The following is a 25,818-nucleotide window of genomic DNA, read 5'->3' as shown; positions in this document are numbered from 1 at the left end:
TGCATTCATTCGGATATTCGTTTCATGAAAATGAGATGTATATACGTTTTTCATTAACAATTGTGCATTCATAATGAAACAAATGCACATTTACAAATTAATTATTTTCTTTTGCGATTCAGATAGAGCATACTATTTTAAGAAAAATTCCAATTTACTTATAGGATCAAATTTACTTTGTTTTCTTGTTATCTTTTGTTGACACTCAGGTAGGTAAACTCAGGAGTGTGGTCATATACTATATGGCAGCAGTTTTGGAAGAATGTTATACATTTGCAAGAGAACTAGATGACAGCAGTGTTTTCTGTCATGTAGTAATTAAGAGATGTGCACTCTACCTGGGTATGCTTTTCAACAAAGAATACCATGAAAACAAAGCAAATTTGGTAAAACAGTAAATTGAAAACTTTTTAAAAATTCTATAATTTTTATGAATCATGAAATAAAATTTTGGGTTTCATATATTTCCTAAAAATGTCCAGTGATAGTATGTGATTTACACATCAATGGTTTGTTTGTTATTTTGGTTCAGCAAATCATGCACTTTCCAAAGAAGAAAATACAGAAACATAATTATTTTGTACATTCTTTTATCAAACACTTTGTGATTTCATATTCAACATCAATTCTCTTTCCCAAAACACCAACATGTAGACTGATGTATATGTATGTATTGGGTACTTGTAAAGCGCGGCTAATCACCCGTAAGGGTCTCAAGGCGCTGCTCATTTTATCGACCTCGGAAGGATGAAAGGCTGAGTGGACCTCGCCGGGGATCGAACCTGAAAACCTTGGGCTGCTACAGAGCTCAGCCACAGTGCCTTAGCATGCTGAGCTATAAGTCCAACTAGTGAGATACAAAGATATGGGGGAGAGAAAGTCACCATGGTTCTTTGAAAGATTGAAGAGGAGTCTGTATGAGGAAAAGGGGGGGGGATAAAAATAGACTGGTGTGGGAAAGGTAATGTAACTGAGAGGAATACAGGTACACATTATTGTAACTTAGGGCCATCAGGTGAGGAATAAGAAGATGCTTGTGTGTGTAGATGAGGATATGGACTAGGGCAGGCTCTCCAAATGTTTTGGAACTACATTTCCCATGATGCTAAGACATTCTTTAGGCTGTCTGAGCATCATGGGAAATGTAGTTCCAAAACATCAGGAGAGCCAAGGTTGCTGACCCCTGGGCTAGGGTGAGGAAAATAGGGAAAGATTGATGTGAGGGTCTGCTGACCTTTAGAAAATATAATTTCTCTGATTTGAAGAATGATGGCATGGTTTATGTCACAACTGATGCCATTGATGATTGATTATTTAGAAAATATAATTGATCTGTAGGATGATGTGATGGGTTATGCCACTAGTGATGACATATATGATGTCATAGGTGATGTCATTCAAAGCATCCAGGGGCAGGGGCAGTTTAAAGGGATACTAAACCCAATTTTTTTATTTAATGATTCAGATAGAGCATGTAATTTTAAGCAACTTTCTATTTTACTCCTATTATCAAATTTTCTTCGTTCTCTTGGTATCTTTATTTTAAAAAGCTAAAATGTAACCTTAGAAACCCGCCCACTTTTGCTACAGCACCTGGGTAGCGCTTGCTGATTTGGTTTCTTAATGTAGCCATCCAATCAGCAAGCACTACCCAGGTGCTAAACCAAAAATGGGCTGGCTCCTAAGCTTACTTTTTAGCTTTTTTTAAATAAAGATACCAAGAAAATAAAGACAAAATGATAATAGGAGTAAACTAGAAAGTTGCTTAAAATTGCTGCTCTATCTGAATCATGAACATTTATTTTTTACTTGAATTTCCTTGCTTTTTAATGTTTGATTTAGAAGCTAAATTCTAGGCATTAATGTAGGTTATTTTGCAATTAATATATATAGAGAAAAAAGAGAAAGAGAATATTTGCACGTTAACAGCTTTATTTGGTGTCTATTTGATCCCACCTAAATATGTTAAAATCTCCCTTTCCTCCTGTTCCTACGCTTCTTCTTCTGCTGTCCCTCCTTCCGCTTCAGATGAACTCTTTGATGTCTGCGAAGATAGTCTTTGCTAATAAAACATTTGTCACATTTTGAACACGAAAATGGCTTTTCACCTGTATGAATCTTTTGATGTACTGCAACATATGATTTGGTAGTAAAACATTTCCCACACTCAGAACATGAAAATGGTTTCTCTCCTGTATGCTTTTTCTTATGCTTTCGAAGATCTGAAAGCCAAAAAAACCATTTCCCACATTCGGAACATGATATGGTTTTCTCAGTTGTATGAATTTTGTAATGTCTGGTGAGTTGTGATTTTAGGAGAAACTGTTTCCCACATTCTGAACAAGAAAAGGGTTTGCTTCCTGTATGTATATTCTGATGTCTAGTCAGGTGTGAACGCTGGATGAAAGATTTTCCGCATTCTGAACATGAAAACGATTTCTCTCCTGTATGAATTTTCTGATGCCTAAGCAAATCGGAACGTCGAAGAAATTCTTTTTCACATTCAAAACACGAAAATTGTTTCTCTCCTGAATGAATTTTCTTATGTCTAATAAGGTACGATCGCCACAAAAATGATTTCCCACAATCAGAACATGAAAATGTTTTCTTAACCTTATACCTTTTCTGATGAATAATAAGATGTGATTTCTGGATAAAGCATTTGCCACATTCAGAGCACGAGAAAGGTTTTTTCCCTGTATGTAATTTTATATGTCTGCTAAGGTGTGCTATCTGAAGAAAGCATTTCCCACATTCAGAACATGAATACGGTTTCTCTCCTGTATGAATTTTCTTATGTTCAAGCAGGTGTGATTGCTGGCTAAAATATTTCCCACATTCTGAACATAAAAACGGTTTAACTCCCGTATGAATTTTCTTATGTTTAAAAACATAGGCTTTGCGTGTAAAACGTTTACCACATTCTGAACATGAAAAACATTTCTCTCCTGTATGACCTTCCTGATGTGAAATTAAACTAGATCGACGCATATAGCATTTCCCACATTCATCACATGTATATCGTTTATTCTTTGTCTGCTTTAGCTGAAGGTTAACCACTTGCGTTTTCTTAGGAACAAAATTGTAGCCGTCGGAGCAATTATTGTCTTTTTTTCTTGTGTTAATGTTTTGATTGTATTCATTGTAGTCTGTCTTGTTTACACAATAGTTATGGTCATGTTGTAGTATATTGTAATTTTCTATATTACATCTTTTAACTTTATTATAGTGTTTTCCAGTAATATGCCAGCTCATAGGTCCATCTGTTGGAAAAAAATAGAATAAGATTAAAGGCATTCAATGACAGGTTAAAATATTCTCCAAAACAAAATTAAGAATGATGGACAGGAGTAACCCTGCCTCTTTTAATGTAGGTATACTCAGAAGTTTTCAGCATCAAAATAATACAGTAGTACCATATAGTATAGTATGCAGTAGTACCATATAGTATAGTATGCAGTAGTACCATATAGTATAGTATGCAGTAGTACCATATAGTATCGTATACAGTAGTACCGTATAGTATAGTATATAGTAGTACCATATAGTATAGTATATAGTAGTACCATATAGTATAGTATATAGTAGTACTCTAGTACTAGTGCTCCACTCCACCACATGCGGCTTCTCATAAACTAAGAAGAATACTCCCAATTTGAAATGCACTATAATAAGTGCACTATAGGCAGACTGGGTGAATCAGAGCTCCCCAGCTAGCTCCCTCTGATAAGCACAGCTTGCTTAATAATAGAGAAAAAAATCCACTAGTATCAAATGGGTATATTAAATAAAAAAAACACGGATCTGCCTGAATAAGTAGTACCATATAGTAATAGTATATAGTAGTACCAAATAATATAGTATACAGTAGTACCATATAGTATATTATACAGTAGTACCATGTTGTATAGTATATAGTAGTACCATATAGTATATTATACAGTAGTACCATATATTATATTATAAAGTAGTACCATATAGTAAAGTATACAGTAGTACCATATAGTATAGTATATAGTAGTACCATATAGTATACAGTAGTACCATATAGTATAGTATATAGTAGTACCATATAGTATAGTATACAGTAGTACCATATATTATAGTATACAGTAGTACCATATATTATAGTATACAGTAGTACCATAAAGTATAGTATACAGTAGTACCATAAAGTATAGTATATAGTAGTACCATATAGTATAGTATACAGTAGTACCATATATTATAGTATACAGTAGTACCATAAAGTATAGTATACAGTAGTACCATATAGTATACAGTAGTACCATATAGTATAGTATATAGTAGTACCATATAGTAGTATACAGTAGTACCATATAGTACTAGGAAACACGTTGCAGTATTTTATTATTGTTTGTAAAGTTTTAATAAACTAATTCCCTGTGTCTTAGAGGTTTTTTTTCCCACTGAATCACATTGGTTTGGTGATTTTATATAATGTTATATAATATTTGATACTAGTAGATTTTTTCTCTATTCCTGAGCAAGCTGTGCTTACCGGAGGGAGTTAGCTGGGGGGCTCTGATTCACTCAGTCTGCCTTTATTGCATTTACTATATTGTGAGTATCGTTCCTCGTGTATGAGAAGCTGTGTGTGGTGGAGCAGTGAAATACTAAACCATAGGAGCACCTTCTCTTTTTTATTCTTTTGCAGTATCCTGGATTTACATTTGATCCTTGATGTGGTTTTAACCATTAGATGGAAGCCTGAACTGGCGCCTTTATTATGTGAACTTCTTTACAGTGGGACACATTTTTTATAGTCTCACTGTGATCTGTTTACCTGCCAGTCCATGAATATAATCGAAGCAAAGTATTACTTATTGTATAATCATTGCTTTCTTTTAGTATAAATTTATAATGAAAAGCGATCTGATTTCAAAGCATTCCAGTGTCCTCCCTTTTACTTTGCTAATAGGTATATTTGATGTTCATCCCTGGTACAAACAATGACATTGGTGGCAAGTCGTGGTCACAGTAAAAGCGATCATAAAATCTGTAATGGCTTTTTAAAAAAAGCATTTGTGCAATAGAATTATATTGTAAAAATTATTCAAATCAAATTTGAAATGCACTATTGTTTGTTTAAATTTGACATTTATATCCCTTTGCTAACAAACAAGTTGCAGCACTTTACATTTTAATTCATTGAATTAAATTATAATCAGGGTTGGACTGTGAAATCAAACCAGCCCTGGAAATTTTTTAAGCCCGGCCCAGCCTTCACAACTCTATGGCGGCAGTGTGCGCAACGTCATATTCATAGTACTCAAAAATTGAGAGCATGCTGAAGTAGGCTCAGGAAAGTGCACATTAAATATGATGCAAAGACTGTTGCCATATAATGCTGTAGATACATGCACGCTCATGAGACTACCTTAGTATTATATCAAGAGGAAGGTTCATTTGATAATAGAAACATTTTTTTATTTTTTTTTAATTGTACTATCTTAATCTTGAAAGTTTTATTGTGACTTCCATGTTAATATAAGGTCTTTTGGAGGACCTTGATCTTGAATTCTATTATTAGGCACTTTAAGACATAATACAGGTAGCCCTCAGTTTACGCCGGGGTTAGGTTCCAGAAGGAATGGTTGTAAATCAAAACCGTTGTAAATTGAAACCCAGTTTATAATGTAAGTCAATGGGAAGTGAGGGAGTTAGGTTCCAGGCCCCTCTCAAAATTGTCATAAGTAACACCTAATACATTATTTTTAAAGCTTTGAAATGAAGACTTTAAATGCTAAACAGCATTATAAACCTAATAAAATAATCACACAACACAGAATATATAATTAAACTAAGTTAAATGAACAAAAACATTTGCTAAACAGCATTATAAACCTAATAAAATAATCACACAACACAGAATATATAATTAAACTAAGTTAAATGAACAAAAACATTTGCTAAACACCATTATAAACCTAATAAAATAATCACACAACACAGACTTTACTTGCATTTTTCTGCAATCAGTTCTTTCTATGCATTCCAATCTGGACTGATTTATAGACAGGAAGATCTTGTTCCTTTGAAATCTGCTCGATTACTCAGGTCTGGTTAAACTGATTAATTTCAGCTTGCTTGGCGGACAGCTCCACCTACTGGCTATTTTAATAAATGCACTGCTTCTCAATGCTTTTCAATAGCAGTCACATGACTGGAAAAAAAGGTTGTTATTCTGAAAGGCAGTTTCATTCATTAAAATTTTTAAAGACGGTTCATTTGAAAAATAATTGCTGTTTAGTTATGGCAAACTTCGTGCCGTTTCTCCGCCCGCATCTCATTCTGTATTTAGTTGATCAATGACGAATCCGGCTTCATCCAATTGTTGAGTGCCCCACGAGCTCAACACAAAAGGGGGCACGCAACGATTGGAGGAAGCTGGATTAGTCATCGATTAACTAAATACAGAATGAGATGAGGGCGGAGGAACGGTGCGATGTTTGCCATAACTAAATGGTAATTATTTTACAAATTAACCATCTTTAACCCTTTGAGTGCTAATGACGGCTCTGAGCCGTCACAGAGTTTCCCACTCTGGTGCTAATGACGGCTCAGAGCCGTCACTAGCACTCTCTTACCTTGAGGGAGATCTGGGGGGTGCCAACCGGTCCTACCCCGGGGATCATGCCTGTAGAGTTACAGGCATCGCCGGGGCATCACGTTTTGCACGGTGACGTCACGCGCAATGAAGTGATGATGTCACCGCGCAACTTTATTAACAATTTGTCAATACAAAGTATAGGGAAAGGGGCCATGCTGCTTAGAAGCCTGTATCTCAGGCATCTAAGCAGCTACAGACCACCAAGACCCACCATTGCAAAGGTAATCGTCTAACCTTTCCAATGTTGTAAACCTTGGGGATCTGGAAAAAAAAAAAAAGTTAACATTTTTTTTTCACAAAATAAAAAAATAAATTAAATCAGCTTAGCACCCAGGTGGGAAAGTGCTTAGCACTCAAAGGGTTAAAAATGTTAATAAATGAAAGTGCCCCTGTTTTTAAGATTCATTTTATATACCATGTCTTAAAGTGCCTAAGTTTACAATCACTTTAATTAATTTAGCCTCCAAAACAAGCTACGAAATCTTCCCAATAATAGATTCCAGGTTATGGCCAAAAGGAACTAAATTTTATGTGTAGGACGATTGTAGATTGATTACAGATTAAAGGGACATAAAACACAGAATTATTCTTTCATAATTCAGACAGAGGATGCAATTTTTAACAAGTTCCTAATTTACTTATATGATCAAATTTTCTTTATTCTCTTGGTATCTTTTGTTGAAAGGCATGCATATAAACATACACGTGTCTGGATCACTATATGGCAGCAGTTTTGCAATAATGTTATCCATTTGCTGCCACTAGATAGCAGCACTATTTCCTACCATTTAGTGCTACAGACACCTACATAAGTATCTTTTCAACAATGAATATCATGAAAACAAAGAAAATTTGATAACAGAAGTAAACTTTTTTTTAAAATTGAATGCTCTGTCTGAATCACAAAAGAAAATGATTGGGTTTCATATCCCTTTAAAGGGACAGTATACTATAAAATTGTATTCCCCTTAATGTGTTTCCAATTACTTTTTTACCAGCTGCAGAGTATAAAATGTATGAGATTTGCTTTTTTAAGGATTATTTGTGTATATGACTTTTGTGTTTTGAAGTCACAACCTAATAAAATGGGTTGAGCTTGTAGGTATAATCAGATCTCATTACTTTATCACAAGGGGCTCCATGTATGAAGCAGCGAAAGCTGCTCCGGAGCCTTTGCGGGGCAGGTTCGCATATGCGAGCCTGCTTCCCGCAATGTAAGAAGCAGCGGTCATTAGACCGCTGCTTCCTACACCCTACGCCACCTCTTAGGTGGCGAAGCAAAATCACAGAGAGCACGCTCGCTCTCGGTGATTGACAGCCCCTTCAGTCGCGTGATTGGTCGCGCGATTGAAGGGGCGGGCATTACACACTCCGATGAGTGTGTAATGATACATACGGGCAAGCGGATCAACAGATCCGCTGCCCGTGTGTAGCGGAGGCGGGCGGACAGCTTTGCGAGTTAAGAAGCTGTCCGCCCGCCGTTTAGTACATGGCGCCCATTGTGTACATACCTGCTTCTTTATCTTATATCTGTAGGTATAATCAGATCTCATTACTGTATCACATTGTGTACATATACATGTGTCTTTATCTTATATCTGTAGGTATAATCATATCTCATTACATTATCACATTGTGTACATATACATGTGTCTTTATTTTATATCTGTAGGTATAATCTGATCTCATTACTTTATCACACTGTGTACATATACATGTGTCTTTATCTTATATCTGTAGGTATAATCAGATCTCATTACATTATCACATTGTGTACATATACATGTGTCTTTATCTTATATCTGTAGGTATAATCAGATCTCATTACATTATCACATTGTGTACATATACATGTGTCTTTATCTTATATCTGTAGGTATAATCTGATCTCATTACTTTATCACACTGTGTACATATACATGTGTCTTTATCTTATATCTGTAGGTATAATCAGATCTCATTACTTTATCACATTGTGTACATATACATGTATCTTTATCTTATATCTGTAGGTATAATCAGATCTCATTACTTCATCACATTGTGTAAATATACATGTGTCTTTATCTTATATCTGTAGGTATAATCAGATCTCATTACTGTATCACATTGTGTACATATACATGTGTCTGTATCTTATATCTGTAGGTATAATCAGATCTCATTACTGTATCACATTGTGTACATATACATGTGTCTTTATCTTATATCTGTAGGTATAATCAGATCTCATTACTTCATCACATTGTGTAAATATACATGTGTCTTTATCTTATATCTGTAGGTATAATCAGATCTCATTACTGTATCACATTGTGTACATATACATGTGTCTTTATCTTATATCTGTAGGTATAATCAGATCTCATTACTTTATCACATTGTGTACATATACATATGTCTTTATCTTATATCTGTAGGTATAATCAGATCTCATTACTGTATCACATTGTGTACATATACATGTGTATTTATCTTATATCTGTAGGTATAATCAGATATCATTACTGTATCACATTGTGTACATATACATGTGTCTGTATCTTATATTTGTAGGTATAATCAGATCTCATTACTTTATCACACTGTGTACATATACATGCTTCTTTATCTTATATCTGTAGGTATAATCAGATCTCATTACTTTATCACATTGTGTACATATACATGTGTCTTTATCTTATATCTGTAGGTATAATCAGATCTCATTACTGTATCACATTGTGTACATATACATGTGTCTGTATCTTATATTTGTAGGTATAATCAGATCTCATTACTTTATCACACTGTGTACATATACATGCTTCTTTATCTTATATCTGTAGGTATAATCAGATCTCATTACTTTATCACATTGTGTACATATTCATGTGTCTTTATCTTATATTTGTAGGTATAATCAGATCTCATTACTTTATCACACTGTGTACATATACATGCTTCTTTATCTTATATCTGTAGGTATAATCAGATCTCATTACTTTATCACATTGTGTACATATACATGTGTCTTTATCTTATATCTATAGGTATAATCAGATCTCATTACTGTATCACATTGTGTACATATACATGTGTCTTTATCTTATATCTATAGGTATAATCAGATCTCATTACTGTATCACATTGTGTACATATACATGTGTCTTTATCTTATATCTGTAGGTATAATCAGATCTCATTACTTTATCACATTGTGTACATATACATGTGTCTTTATCTTATATCTATAGGTATAATCAGATCTCATTACTGTATCACATTGTGTACATATACATGTGTCTTTATCTTATATCTATAGGTATAATCAGATCTCATTACTGTATCACATTGTGTACATATACATGTGTCTTTATCTTATATCTGTAGGTATAATCAGATCTCATTACTTTATCACATTGTGTACATAAACATGTGTCTATATCTTATATCTGTAGGTATAATCAGATCTCATTACTGTATCACATTGTGTACATATACATGTGTCTGTATCTTATATCTGTAGGTATAATCAGATCTCATTACTGTATCAGATTGTGTACATATACATGTCTTTATCTTACATATGTAGGTATAATCAGATCTCATTACTTTATCACATTGTGTACATATACATGTGTCTTTATCTTATATCTGTAGGTATAATCAGATCTCATTACTTTATCACATTGTGTACATATACATGCTTATTTATCTTATATCTGTAGGTATAATCAGATTTCATTACTTTATCACATTTTGTACATATACATGTGTCTATATCTTATATCTGTAGGTATGATCAGATCTCATTACTTTATCACATTGTGTACATATACATGTGTCTTTATCTTATATCTGTAGGTATAATCAGATCTCATTACTTTATCACACTGTGTACATATACATGTGTCTTTATCTTATATCTGTAGGTATAATCAGATCTCATTACTTAATCACATTGTGTACATATACATGTGTCTTTATCATATATCTGTAGGTATAATCTGATCTCATTACTTCATCACATTGTGTAAATATACATTCGTCTTTATCTTATATCTGTAGGTATAATCTGATCTCATTACTTTATCACATTTTGTACATATACATGCTTCTTTATCTTATAACTGTAGGTATAATCAGATCTCATTACTTTATCACACTGTGTTCATATACATGTGTCTTTATCTTATATCTGTAGGTATAATCTGATCTCATTACTTTATCACATTGTGTACATATACATGTGTCTTTATCTTATATCTGTAGGTATAATCTGATCTCATTACTTTATCACATTGTGTACATATACATGTGTCTATATCTTATATCTGTAGGTATAATCTGATCTCATTACTTTATCACATTGTGTACATATACATGTGTCTTTATCTTATATCTGTAGGTATAATCAGATCTCATTACTTTATCACATTGTGTACACATACCTGCTTCTTTATCTTATATATCTCCATAAACCAATCACCAATACTTGGACAGAACAATGGAAAATTAACATTGTATTACCTTATCTCTTCTATAACCCACTGGGAGTGTAATTTCATCTACTGGCTGTGTTAACACAGCTTGGCCTCAAGACCAAAAACTTTCAGGATGGATGGGGATACCACAGGCTAAATAAACAATTTCAAATGTCAATATAAGGGTAATGGGAATACTTGTAAGCAATTTAATAAAATCCAGCAGGTAAAGTGGGTCATTGGGAACAAATTAAAGGGGAGAAAATGTTTGAGTAAACTGTCCCTTTAAATTTGAAGTCATCAAGCTGTATGAGCCGAAATAAACAAAAAATGCACAGGGCTTGGCAAAAAGGTGTAAATTTTCCATGATGCATTACTCATATATTGGTATTTTTACAAAATCAACTTTCATGATTCAAATAGGGCATGTAATTTTAAACAACTTTCCAATTTACTTTTATCACCAATTTTGCTTTGTTCTCTTGGTATTCTTATTTGAAAGCTAAACCTAGGTAGGCTCATAACCAAATTTCTTAGACCTTGAAGGCCACCTCTAATCTGAATGCGTTTTGACAGTTTTTCACCACTAGAGGGCGTTAGTTCATGTGTTTCATATAGATAACATTGAGCACACGCACGTGAAGCTACCTAGGAGTCAGCACTGATTGGCTAAAATGCAAGTCTGTCAAAAGAACTGAAATAAGGGGGCAGTTTGTAGAGGCTTGGATACAAGGTAATTACAAAGGTAAATTGTGTATTATATTAATATAACTGTGTTGGTTATGCAAAACTGGGGAATGGGTAATAAAGGCATTATCTATCTTTTTAAACAATAACAATTCTGGTGTTGAGTGTCCCTTTAAAACAAAGAATTCAAATTAAGAAATACTTATTTTTCCATTACTCACCTTTGGTATTTAACAGAATGTCCTCCTGATTGATATAAGGTTCTATTCCTAGCTCAATGTTTGAGACAATTGCAGGTTTCATTTGAACATATCCTGTACAGAGATATTTTAGTGGTTATTCCATTGTATTTGTTGCTAAACAGTAAGATAACTGTGTTGTAGAATGAAAGCATTTAATTCACTTGGCTATCTCTCTAACACCTTATTTTGCTTAGAGTAAACACAATCAACTGTATGAGGTCTTCAAAAGTCAACAAATCCTGGATACATTTAGCGGACAGTAAAGGTAAAATTAAATATTCACAAATCAGAAAGAGTATGCAGTTTTAGACAGCTTCACAGTTTACCGCAGTTATTAAAACTCCATTCTCCTGGTATCCTTTATTGAAGGGTAAACCAAGAAAGGTTCATAGGAGTTCAGGATTCAGCATTTATCTGCTGCCAAAGGCATGTGCACACTCCTGAGTTTCTATAAACCTGCCTAGGTTTACTCTTTAAAGAGACAGTTTAGTCTAAATTAAACTTTCATGATTCAGATAGCATTTTTAAACAGCTTTCCAATTCGCTTTTACCATAAAATTTTCTTTGTTCTTTTGGTATATTTAGTTGAAAGCTAAACCTAGGTAGGCTCATATGCTAATTTCTAAACCCTTGAAGGTCGCCGCCTCTTATCTCAATGCATTTTACAGTTTTTCACATTTAGATAGTGCTAGTTCATGTGTGACATATAGATAACATTATGCTCAGGCCCCTGGAGTTATTTATGAGTTTACTGATTGGCTAAAATGCAAGGCTGTCAAAAGAACTGAGATATGGGGGCAGTCTGCAGAGGCTTAGATACAAGGTAATTACAGAGGTAAAAAGTATATTAATATAACAGTGTTGGTTGTGCAAAACTGGGGAATGGGTAATAAAAGGGATTATCTATCTTTTTAAGCAATAACATTTTTGGTGTTTACTATCCCTTTAAGATATATACATAGAACTATTTCACATGCATGATATACATTTTTTTTTGTTTAATGCCCCTTTAAAAAGGAAAACGGAATTGATTTTTGGAGGTCACTCCTTTAGCCTCAAAACAGGAATCAAGTATAACTATGATCCCTGCAGAGACCGGTGATCTGAGATGGATAGTTTCTATAAAGAAGAAAATAAAAAAGTCACAGTGAAGGACTATGGGAGTTGTAGTCTGAGAGACAATGGATATGCATTTTCTAACTGCAGTTTTTTTTTATGTCACTTTAATACGTTAGTCCCTGGTACCAGGCTACACCTTAGTAATAAAATTGCTGCTCTATCTGAATCATGAAAGTTTAAGTACCTTTCTAATTTACTCCTATTATCAATTTTTCTTCATTCTCTTGGTATCTTTATTTGAATGTAAGCTTAGGAGCCGGCCCATTTTTGGTTCAGCACCTGGGTATAGCTGGCTGATTGGTGGCATTTAGACACCAAATCAGAAAGTCCTACCCAGGATCTGAACCAAAAATGGGTTCGGATCCTAAGCTTACATTCCTGCTTTTTCAAATAAAGATACCAAGAGAACAAAGACAAATTGATAATAGGAGTACATTTGAAAATTGCTGCTCTATCTGAATCATGAAAGTTTAATTTTGACCAGATTATCCCTTTAATTCTTTAAAAAAAATAAGATTACATGAATACTTATATTTAAAGGGACATGAAACCCAAAATTTTTCTTTCATGATTTAGATAGAGAATACAATTTTAAACAACTTTCCAATTTATTTCTATTATTTAATTTGCTTCCTTCTCTTGTTATCCTTTGCTGAAAGGTTTATCTAGGCAAGTTCATGAGCAGCAGAGAAACTAGGTTCTAGCTGTTGATTGGAGTGCATTGCTGCTCCTTCAACAAGTGATACCAAGAGAATGAAACAGATTAGATAATAGAAGTAAATTAGAAAGTTGTTTAAAATGGTATTCTCTATCTGAATCATGAAAGAACATTTTTGGGTTTCATGTCCCTTTAACACTGTACAAACCATTCCCTATTTAGTAATATAAGTAACAAAAAATTCGTACCTAGAGACCTGAGGGTCTGATAATTGTCTATCATCACATTCTTATACATTTTTCTTTGCTCTTCATTTAAACAGCTCCACTCCTCCTTGGAGAAGTAAATTGCCACTTCATTAAACTCCATTTGTTCCTGATTTGTTTTTGTTTTGCTTAAAAAAAATATATAAAAATAAAATGAATGAATCAGCTTTGATTAATCTAAACAAGTTTAATTTGCACAGACAATCAAGATTTCCATATTACGTGAAAACATATTAACAAACCTAAACTACCATTTTAATCAATCACAGTTCCCATACAAAGTGGGTTTTTTAAATTCAAATCCATTCCAACTTATTAGAAAACTTCACATTATTAATAAATGTGCCAAGAAACATTCCCTTTACCAGAGATGGTGAACTTTGTCACGTGAGATGTTTCAGAACTACATTTCCCATGATGCTTAACTGGACTTCAGTGTCTAAGCATCATGGGAAATGTAGTTCGGAAACATCTACAGTGACAAGGCTTGCCATTAAAGCCCTATACCTTAAACATCAGTATTCAAATTAATAAGAAAACACTTTTCTAGCAGCTTTTCAATGTTTTTTTAAATTCATCATATTAGTCCTGTTGAAGACACCTTTTGGCCTGTTTTGTATATTAAAAGGGACAGTAAAGTCAAACTTAACCCCTTAAATAGTTAATAGCTAAATAGTTTCTAAATTTTGTCCTGAGTTTAGAAATACCCAATGTTTACATGTTATTTGCTTTTTTTTGCAAGTTATAGGGCAAAAAATACAAGTAGCACTTTGCTATTTCCAAACTTTAACAAAATAAAAAATTAGGGATAGTTATGTGGTTCCACTGATATCTGTCAGGAATCCCTGAATAACCCTTCACATGTATATATTTTTTTAAGTAGACAACCCAAAGTATTGATCTAGGCCCATTTTGGTATATTTAATGCCACCATTTCACCGCCAAATGCGATCAAATAAAAAAAAAATTGTTCCCTTTTTCACAAACTTTAGGGTTCTCACTGAAATGATTTACAAATAGCTTGTGCAATTATGGCACAAATGGTTGTAAATGCTTCTCTGGGATCCCCTTTGTTCAGAAATAGCAGACCTATATGGCTTTGGCATTGCTTTTTGGTAATTAGAAGGCCGCTAAATGTCGCTGCGCACCACATGTGTATTATGCCCAGCAGTGACAGAGTTAATTAGGGAGCTTGTAGAGAGCTTGTAGGGTTAATTTTAGCTTTAGTGTAGTGTAGTAGACAACCCCAAGTATTGAGCTAGGCCCATTTTGGTATATTTCATGCCACCATTTCACCGCCAAATGCGATGAAATAAAAAAAAAGTTAAATTTTTCACAATTTTAGGTTTCTCACTGAAATTATTTACAAACAGCTTGTGCAATTATGGCACAAATGGTTGTAAATGCTTCTCTGGGATCCCCATTGTTCAGAAATAACAGACATATATGGCTTTGGCGTTGCTTTTTGGTAATTAGAAAGCTGCTAAATGCTGCTGCGCACCACACGTGTATTATGCCCAGCAGTTAAAGGGACAGTAAAGTTAAAAATAAACTTTCATGATTCTGATAGGGTATGCAATTTTAAACAACTTTCCAATTTACTTTTATCATCAAATTTGCTTTGTTCCCTTGGTGGTATTTTTGAAAAGCTAAACCTAGCTAGGCTCAAACTGATTTCTAAACCTTTGAAAACCGCCTCTTAGCTCAGAGCATTTTGAAAGTTTTTCACAGTTAGACAGTGTTAGTTCATGTGTGCCATATAGATATGATATAGACTGATATGGTGTAGACTGTCCCTTTAAGAGGTTAATTAGGTAGCTTGCAGGGCTAATTTTAGCTTTAGTGTAGAGATCAGCCTCCCACCTGACACATCCCACCCCCTGATCCCTCCCTGACTCCTCTCAAACAGCTCTCTTCCCTCCCCCACCTCACAATTGTCACCGTCATCTTAAGTACTGGCAGAAAGTCTGCCAGTACTAAAACAAAAGCCTTTTTTTTTCTAGCCATTCTGCAGTGTTGGATTCCTTATTATCCCCCAACCTCCCTGATCCCCCCCCCCCAAGCAGCTCTCTAACCCTCCCCCCTCTACCTAGTTGCCGTCATCTTGGGTACTGGCAGCTGTCTGCCAGTACCCAGTTTATTAAAAAAATACCCTTATTTATAAATAAATAAATAAATTAAAAGCAAATTTCTGTAGTGTAGCTGCCCCCCTCATATCCTTACCCCGTCCCAGATCCCTTTCCAAATATGTATTTGCCCCCCCTCTCCCTCTATCACTTAGACTTTTCTGTAGTGTAGCGGTCCCTGTCCCACCCGCTCCCGCCCACCTGCGCGCGCTCTTGTGCACCCGCCCTCCGCTCTCAGCACCTGGAAGGAAGTGGACCAGCGATAGGCCGCCCACCCACCTCAGCTCCCACCACCAATGATCAACACCATCGCTGGCCGATGCAGAGAGGGCCACAGAGTGGCTCTCTCTGCATCGGTGGGGTAAAAAGGGTATTGCAGTGATGCCTGAATAACGAGGCATCACTGTAATACCCTGGAAGCGACTGAAAGCGCTTCCAGAGCTTCAAAACCCAGAAGATGTGTCAGGCACGTCCTTGGTCTGTAAGGGGTTAAACGTTCTTGATTCAGATAGAGCATGCAGTTTTAAACCATTTTTAAAGTTACTTCTATTAAATAATTGTATCTGTTCTCTTGGTATCCTTTGTTGAAAGGCATATCTAGCTAGGCTAAGGAGCAGTATTGTACTACTAGGCTCTAGCTGCTGATTGGTGGCTGCGCATATATGCCTTTTGCCATTTAGATAGTTCCCAGTAGTGCATTTCTGTTCCTTCATCAAAGGATATCAAGAGAATGAAGTAATTTTGATAACAAAAGTAAATTAGAATGTTAAAGTGCTCTGCGGCTTCACAAGCGGTACTTCTTCTATGTACTTAACCACTTTACAGGGGTTAAATACACAGGGCTTTGCCCCTGTTTGCCTGTCTTCTCCTCTGGCCGGTAGCAATCCACTGCCCCCATTTACCATTGCGCATGAGTGCTCATGTACAACCCCGCCCCTTGCCTGCGTACATCCAATCACGTGTGGGCAGGAGACAGAACAGCTTGATAAATCGAGCCTAAACGGGTGCAGGTCACTAGTGATTCAATTACATTTTCTAACAAAGTAGCAGCCACAGCGGTATCACAAGAGTTTTATTTGTTGTCTGAGGTTAACTAGATTTTGCTGCTATATATTTTTCTGATTCAAAGAACTGGAACTCAAACTGATTGGAATGGGGACTCAAATTCAGCCATTTACCTTAAACTGTCCTTGGTGATCAGTCTATTCACTTCCTATCTCACTGTATTTCCCATGGCTTTCTGGGATGGGTGGGTTATTGAATTTGTATGGTAGGGTGGGAACCTGGCAGGATTGAGACGTGGCTGAGTGAGTCATGGGCAAGACTGGATATGGGGCAGTCCCTTAAAACTAGGACACCAAGAATCTGCAGGTAGGAATTGGGCCAGACCAATCAGTGACAATCACCCAGAATCCGGGGCAGTCGGCAGTTTTGCCCATGGGATTTTGCTCCGCTTGTTAATAAAGTTAATTAGAACAGGGGTCAGTAACCTTGGCACCCCAGATGTTTTTGGACTATATTTCCTATGATATTCAGCCAGCCTAAAGAGTGTCTGAGCATCATGGGAAATGAAGTTCCAAAACATATTTGATGCTAAGGTTGGTGACCACAGACATAGAAAACACCCAGGTGCAGAAAAAAGCAGTGATACTAAGGGCCAAGTTCCCAAATGCTGAATTACTTAAAAGTGATGCTTAATATCGGTAAAAAGTTGTCTAAAAAAGGAAATCTCTATGTGAAAAAAGAAAGATATTTTACCTCAAAATTTCTTCAGCTCACCAGAGTAAGGGTTTTGTTAGTAGTTATCCTTCAGATATTCTTTTTAGTGTCATCTGCATGATAAAAAAACAAAAACAGCCAATCAGCATCATGGGTGCTGTGTCACACTTTGCTTTATTAATTGTGCACATTTGTGTTTCCTAAATGACTATGCAATTACATATATGTTACAATTGTGTAACACTGAGAAAATATTGTTTCCCTGATTAACAGCTCTGTTTTGCTATACAAGTTATCTAAACCTGCTAAATATACAACCTTAAAGAAACAGGAAACACAACATTGTACTATATCTATACACTTACTGATACTGTCACCTTGCTATGTTACTATGTATCTATATCACCTCTCAGGAGCAGCTGTGCACACTGTGTATATACAGAGATACATACATATCTATACACTTACTGATACTGTCACCTTGTTATGTTACTATGTATCTATATCACCTCTCAGACAGGAGCAGCAGTGCACACTGTGTATATACAGAGATACATACATATCTATACACTTACTGATACTGTCACCTTGTTATGTTACTATGTATCTATATCACCTCTCAGGAGCAGCTGTGCACACTGTGTATATACAGAGATACATACATATGTATACACTTACTGATACTGTCACCTTGCTATGTTACTATGTATCTATATCACCTCTTAGACAGGAGCAGCAGTGCACACTGTGTATATACAGAGATACATACATATCTATACACTTACTGATACTGTCACCTTGTTATGTTACTATGTATCTATATCACCTCTCAGACAGGAGCAGCAGTGCACACTGTGTATATACAGAGATACATACATATCTATACACTTACTGATACTGTCACCTTGTTATGTTACTATGTATCTATATCACCTCTCAGGCAGGAGCAGCTGTACACACTGTGTATATACAGAGATACATACATGTCTATACACTTACTGATACTGTCACCTTGTTATGTTACTATGTATCTATATCACCTCTCTGGAGCAGCAATGCACACTGTGTATATACAGAGATACATACATATCTATACACTTACTGATACTGTCACCTTGTTATGTTACTATGTATCTATATCACCTCTCAGGCAGGAGCAGCTGTACACACTGTGTATATACAGAGATACATACATATCTATACACTTACTGATACTGTCACCTTGTTATGTTACTATGTATCTATATCACCTCTCAGGAGCAGCAGTGCACACTGTGTATATACAGAGATACATACATATCTATACACTTACTGATACTGTTACCTTGTTATGTTACTATGTATCTATATCACCTCTCAGGAGCAGCTGTGCATACTGTGTATATACAGAGATACATACATATCTATACACTTACTGATACTGTCACCTTGCTATGTTACTATGTATCTATATCACCTCTCAGACAGCAGCTGTGCACACTGTATATATACAGAGATACATACATATCTATACACTTACAGATACTGTCACCTTGTTATGTTACTATGTATCTATATCACCTCTCAGGCAGGAGCAGCTGTACACACTGTGTATATACAGAGATACATACATACATATACACTTACTGATACTGTCACCTTGTTATGTTACTATGTATCAATATCACCTCTCAGACAGGAGCAGCAGTGCACACTGTGTATATACAGAGATACATACATATCTATACACTTACTGATACTGTCACCTTGTTATGTTACTATGTATCTATATCACCTCTCAGACAGGAGCAGCAATGCACACTGTGTATATACAGAGATACATACATATCTATACACTTACTGATACTGTCACCTTGTTATGTTACTATGTATCAATATCACCTCTCAGACAGGAGCAGCAGTGCACACTGTGTATATACAGAGATACATACATATCTATACACTTACTGATACTGTCACCTTGTTATGTTACTATGTATCTATATCACCTCTCAGGAGCAGCAGTGCACACTGTGTATATACAGAGATACATACATATCTATACACTTACTGATACTGTCACCTTGTTATGTTACTATGTATCTATATCACCTCTCAGACAGGAGCAGCAGTGCACACTGTGTATATACAGAGATACATACATATCTATACACTTACTGATACTGTCACCTTGCTATGTTACTATGTATCTATATCACCTCTCAGACAGCAGCAGTGCACACTGTGTATATACAGAGATACATACATATCTATACACTTACTGATACTGTCACCTTGTTATGTTACTATGTATCTATATCACCTCTCAGACAGGAGCAGCAGTGCACACTGTGTATATACAGAGATACATACATATCTATACACTTACTGATACTGTCACCTTGTTATGTTACTATGTATCTATATCACCTCTCAGACAGCAGCAGTGCACACTGTGTATATACAGAGATACATACATATCTATACACTTACTGATACTGTCACCTTGTTATGTTACTATGTATCTATATCACCTCTCAGGAGCAGCAGTGCACACTGTGTATATACAGAGATACATACATATCTATACACTTACTGATACTGTCACCTTGTTATGTTACTATGTATCTATATCACCTCTCAGGAGCAGCAGTGCACACTGTGTATATACAGAGATACATACATATCTATACACTTACTGATACTGTCACCTTGTTATGTTACTATGTATCTATATCACCTCTCAGGAGCAGCAGTGCACACTGTGTATATACAGAGATACATACATATCTATACACTTACTGATACTGTCACCTTGCTATGTTACTATGTATCTATATCACCTCTCAGGAGCAGCAGTGCACACTGTGTATATACAGAGATACATACATATCTATACACTTACTGATACTGTCACCTTGTTATGTTACTATGTATCTATATCACCTCTCAGACAGCAGCAGTGCACACTGTGTATATACAGAGATACATACATATCTATACACTTACTGATACTGTCACCTTGCTATGTTACTATGTATCTATATCACCTCTCAGACAGCAGCAGTGCACACTGTGTATATACAGAGATACATACATATCTATACACTTACTGATACTGTCACCTTGCTATGTTACTATGTATCTATATCACCTCTCAGGCAGGAGCAGCTGTGCACACTGTGTATATACAGAGATACATACATATCTATACACTTACTGATACTGTCACATTGCTATGTTACTATGTATCTATATCACCTCTCAGACAGGAGCAGCTGTGCACACTGCATATACAGAGATACAAATTTAATGATACATTCACCCCCTTCTATTTCTCTTTGATCTCTCCCTCCCCTCTCCCCCTCACATTGTAGGAAACATACAGCCACTTACCCAGTTTTTCTGAAACGCAGAAAAGGCAGGAAACAGGAAAAGAAAATCTGGACTACATTTCCTATAATGCCTTGCTAAGTTATGAACAACAACCAATCAGAATTTGAAAGGTGTGGTTTGAAGCAAAACTCTTCTTTATATTGAAAACAGTGGATGACAGGTATGTGGATCTAAAACAATATAGAAAGATAATATACTGTATCTAGATATATGATATTGTGTACACTCATGCACAAATACATTCACACACACACACACACACACACATAAACATACAAACACACACACTGTCACACATAAACACACATTTAAACATACACACACACTGTCACACATACACAAGCACACACACACATATAAACATACATACACACACTGTCACACATACACACACATATAAACATACACACACACTGTCACACATGCACAAGCACACACACACACATATAAACATACACACACACTGTCACACATACACAAGCACACACACACATATAAACATACACACACACACTGTCACACATACACAAGAAGCACACACACATATATAAACATACAAACACACACAAACTGTCACACATACACAAGCACACACACACACACACACATATAAACATACAAACACACTGTCACACATACACAAGCACACACACACATATAAACATACAAACGCACACACACACACACACACACACACACACACACACACATACACAAACGCACACACACACACACACACTGTCAAACATACACACATTGTCACACATACACACACATATAAACACACTGTCACACATACACAAGCACGCATACACATATAAACATACAAACACACACACACTGTCACACAAGCACACACACATACAAACATATAAACATACACACACACACTGTCACACATACACAAGCACACACTCACTGTCACACACATACACAAGCACACACACATATAAATATACAAACACACATACACTGTCACACATACACAAGCACACACACATAAAAACATACACACACACTGTCAAACATACACACACATTGTCACACATACACCCACATATAAACACAGTCACACATACACAAGCACACACACATATAAACATACATACACACTGTAACACATACACACACATATAAACACTCACACACTGCCACACATACACACACACATATAAACATACAAACACGCTATCACACATATACAAGCACACACACACACACACACATATAAACATAAACAAACACATATAAACATACACACACACTGTCACACATACACAAGCACACACACACACATATAAACATAAACACACACATAAAAAACATACACACACACACTGTCACACATACACAAGCTAGGCTTGCCACCTCGGCCATCTTTTCCTGGACACTTATGAGTTTCACATGCTGCAGGGTGTGCAGAGGGGAACATGTATTGTGAACCTAAACAGCATATGAACAGTGACACTGGACAGCACTATTCATGTTCCTCCCTGCATACCCTGAAGCATGTGTATCTGATAAGTGTCCAGGAAAATATGACCGAGGTGGCAACCCTAACACATGCACACACACACACAGATATATATATAATTATATATATATATATATATATATATATATATATATATATATATATATATATATATATATATATATATATACATATATATATACATACAGGAACAAAGGATGCACTCTCAGGTCTTTTTCACTCCAAGTATAAAATACTTTATTGTGTAACGTTTTCGGGGATCTAGTCCCCTTCGTCAGCATATATATACATATACATATATATAAAAACATACAAACACACACACACTGTCACACATACACATGCACACACACATATATATATATATATACAAACATACATACACACACACACTGTCACACATATATAAACACCTAAACACATGCACACACTCAAACTCATACACATACACACACACACACTGTCACACATACACATATAAACATGCAAACATATATAAACACCTAAACACATGCACACACTCAAACTCATACACATACACACACACACTGTCACACATACACATATAAACATGCAAACATATATAAACACCTAAACACATGCACACACTCAAACTCATACACATACACACACACACACTGTCACACATACACATATAAACATGCAAACATATATAAACACCTAAACACATGCACACACTCAAACTCATACACATACACACACACACTGTCACACATACACATATAAACATGCAAACATATATAAACACCTAAACACATGCACACACTCAAACTCATACACACACATGCAAACACATACATATTCACACACACACATGCACAAACACATATATGCATACACACAAACACATGCACAAATTCAAACACATGCACATACGCACACACACAAACACATGTACACACACAGAAACATTTACATATTCAAACACACACATACACATGTGCACACACACACAAACATTTACATATTCAAACACACACATGCACACACACAGAAACATTTACATATTCAAACACACACATGCACACAAACACATGCGCACACACACATGCACACACACAGAAACATTTACATATTCAAACACACACATGCACACATACATACAGATGCACACACACACACACACACACACACATACTCATGCACACACACGCATGCACACATACACATGCACATGCACACACATACTCATGCGCACATACACATGCACACATACACATGCACATGCACATCTAGATACAATATTATGAACCATTGGGAGTAATTTATTTAGCATAGCACTGGTATTTATATCCGGTATGTATTTCCAGTATGCCATCTCTATTCTATTCTATTTTAGCGATGTAATAAAGTTTCTTACTCCTAGTTAATTAGTTCTTTCCTTTTACCATACATATGTGTTATTATACACTCAATATGGAAATAATGATATACATTTAAGAGGATAGCTTTACTATACTAATGCATGATCATGTGTACTCTCATTTGTCTATGTATTTATTTAATTATTTATTTATCTTTTAATTTACCTGTCGGTTATGCCTGAGCATTATATGGATTAGGATCAGTATAGCATATAGAATATTTATGATAGTTGATAAAAGCTCACATTATTCATGTCATTGAGGTGTATTGTACTATTGTTTTTTTCTTCTTTCTCCATAATATACATGTACATCCCTTTATTCTGGTTTTCTACATTTCGACAGCTTTTTTTCTCTTGTAAGATGTATCGAGTCCACGGATTCATCCATACTTGTGGGATATTCTCCTTCCCAACAGAAAGTGGCAGAAAGAGCACCCACAGCAGAGCTGTCTATATAGCTACTCCCTTAGCTCCGCCCCTAGTCATTCTCTCTGCCTGCTTAACTGCTAGGAAGGGCAAAGTGAGTGTGGTGACAAAAATGTTAGTTTTTATTTTCTCAAGCAAAAGTTTGTTATTTTAAATGGTACCGGTGTGTACTATTTACTCTCTGGCAGAAAAGGGATGAAGATTTCTGCAAGGAGGATGATGATCTTAGCATTTTGTAACTAAGATCCACTGCTGTTCTCACAGGGGCTGAAGAGTACAGGAAAACTTCAGTTGGGGGAACAGTTTGCAGGCTAAACTGCATTAAGGTATGTTCAGTCTATTTTTTTCTAGACAGACTGTGTTATTTCTAGAAAAGGCTGGCAATATCCCCATGAGGGAAAGGTAAGCTGTATTCAGTAAAAGAGGAATCCAAGCTTGCATAAAGGGCTCATATTTACTGGTGACACTGATAGGAAAAAACGATTTGGTTTAATTACAAATATAACCTTTTTTTGAGGGACTTTAAGGGGTCTTTGTGGCTTGTTTAAGGGTTATTAACCCACATGGCTAGTTTAAGAAACACTCTGTGGAGTTTCTTTTAGGCCCCATAACATCGAGTGAGGTGAGAGGGGCCTAGTTAACTTTACCTCAGAAGCATCCAGCTACTTCTCCAGAGGTTCCTGCTGTATTTGAGGGCTGTAAAGAGGTTTTTTCCCCCACAAATTGTTCCTAAAGGGCAGGTAGGCGCCACAGCAGAGCTGTGGCAAGGTGCTGAACATTTATTTTACCAGTTTTGAAGTTTTTTCAATCCGGTTTTTACATTAAGGGGTTAATTGTTTATTTGCATAGTGGTGCAAAGTTACTAAGGCTTTATGATGCTACTGTAAAAACTTTGTTTTGTTTTCTGCTTTTTTACACTGTTTTGCAGAGTTTGTGCAGCTTTTTTTCTCTTAAAGGCACAGTACCGTTTTTGTTTAAAGTGTTATTTACTTTGATTAAAGTGTTTTACAAGCTTGCTTGTTACATTACTAGCCTGTTTAACATGTCTGACACCAAGGAAAATCCTTGTTCTATGTGTTTAGAAGCCATTGTGGAACCCCCTCTTAGAATGTGTCCCACTTGCACTAATATGTCTATAAATTATAAAGAGCATATTTTAGCACTTAAAAATACTGCAATAGATGATTTTCAGTTAGAAGGAAATGAGGGTTTAGCATC

The 25,818-nt window shown here is 35.7% G+C and overlaps 1 protein-coding gene across 2 annotated transcripts; it reads right to left on the bottom strand.

The window, feature by feature from the left end:
- Nucleotides 1-1,914: 1,914 nt before the first annotated feature.
- LOC128666991 (gastrula zinc finger protein XlCGF57.1) lies at nt 1,915-21,342 on the bottom strand. Of its 2 annotated transcripts, XM_053721843.1 has the most exons (5): nt 21,293-21,342; nt 17,957-18,030; nt 14,055-14,200; nt 12,009-12,101; nt 1,915-3,263 (listed from the first exon to the last, which is right to left on the bottom strand). In XM_053721843.1, the coding sequence occupies exons 3-5, from the start codon at nt 14,173-14,175 to the stop codon at nt 1,966-1,968; spliced, it is 1,512 nt and encodes a 503-aa protein (XP_053577818.1). In that variant the 5' UTR covers nt 14,176-14,200; nt 17,957-18,030; nt 21,293-21,342; the 3' UTR covers nt 1,915-1,965. The 2 variants fall into 2 exon arrangements, with proteins under 2 accessions (XP_053577818.1, XP_053577819.1); XM_053721844.1 differs by lacking the exons at nt 14,055-14,200; nt 17,957-18,030; nt 21,293-21,342 and adding an exon at nt 11,147-11,253.
- Nucleotides 21,343-25,818: the final 4,476 nt, after the last annotated feature.

Source organism: Bombina bombina, chromosome 7 (assembly GCF_027579735.1).
Source record: "Bombina bombina isolate aBomBom1 chromosome 7, aBomBom1.pri, whole genome shotgun sequence".
In the NCBI taxonomy this organism is placed as follows: domain Eukaryota; kingdom Metazoa; phylum Chordata; class Amphibia; order Anura; family Bombinatoridae; genus Bombina; species Bombina bombina.
This window is presented reverse-complemented; position numbering and strand designations above follow the sequence as displayed.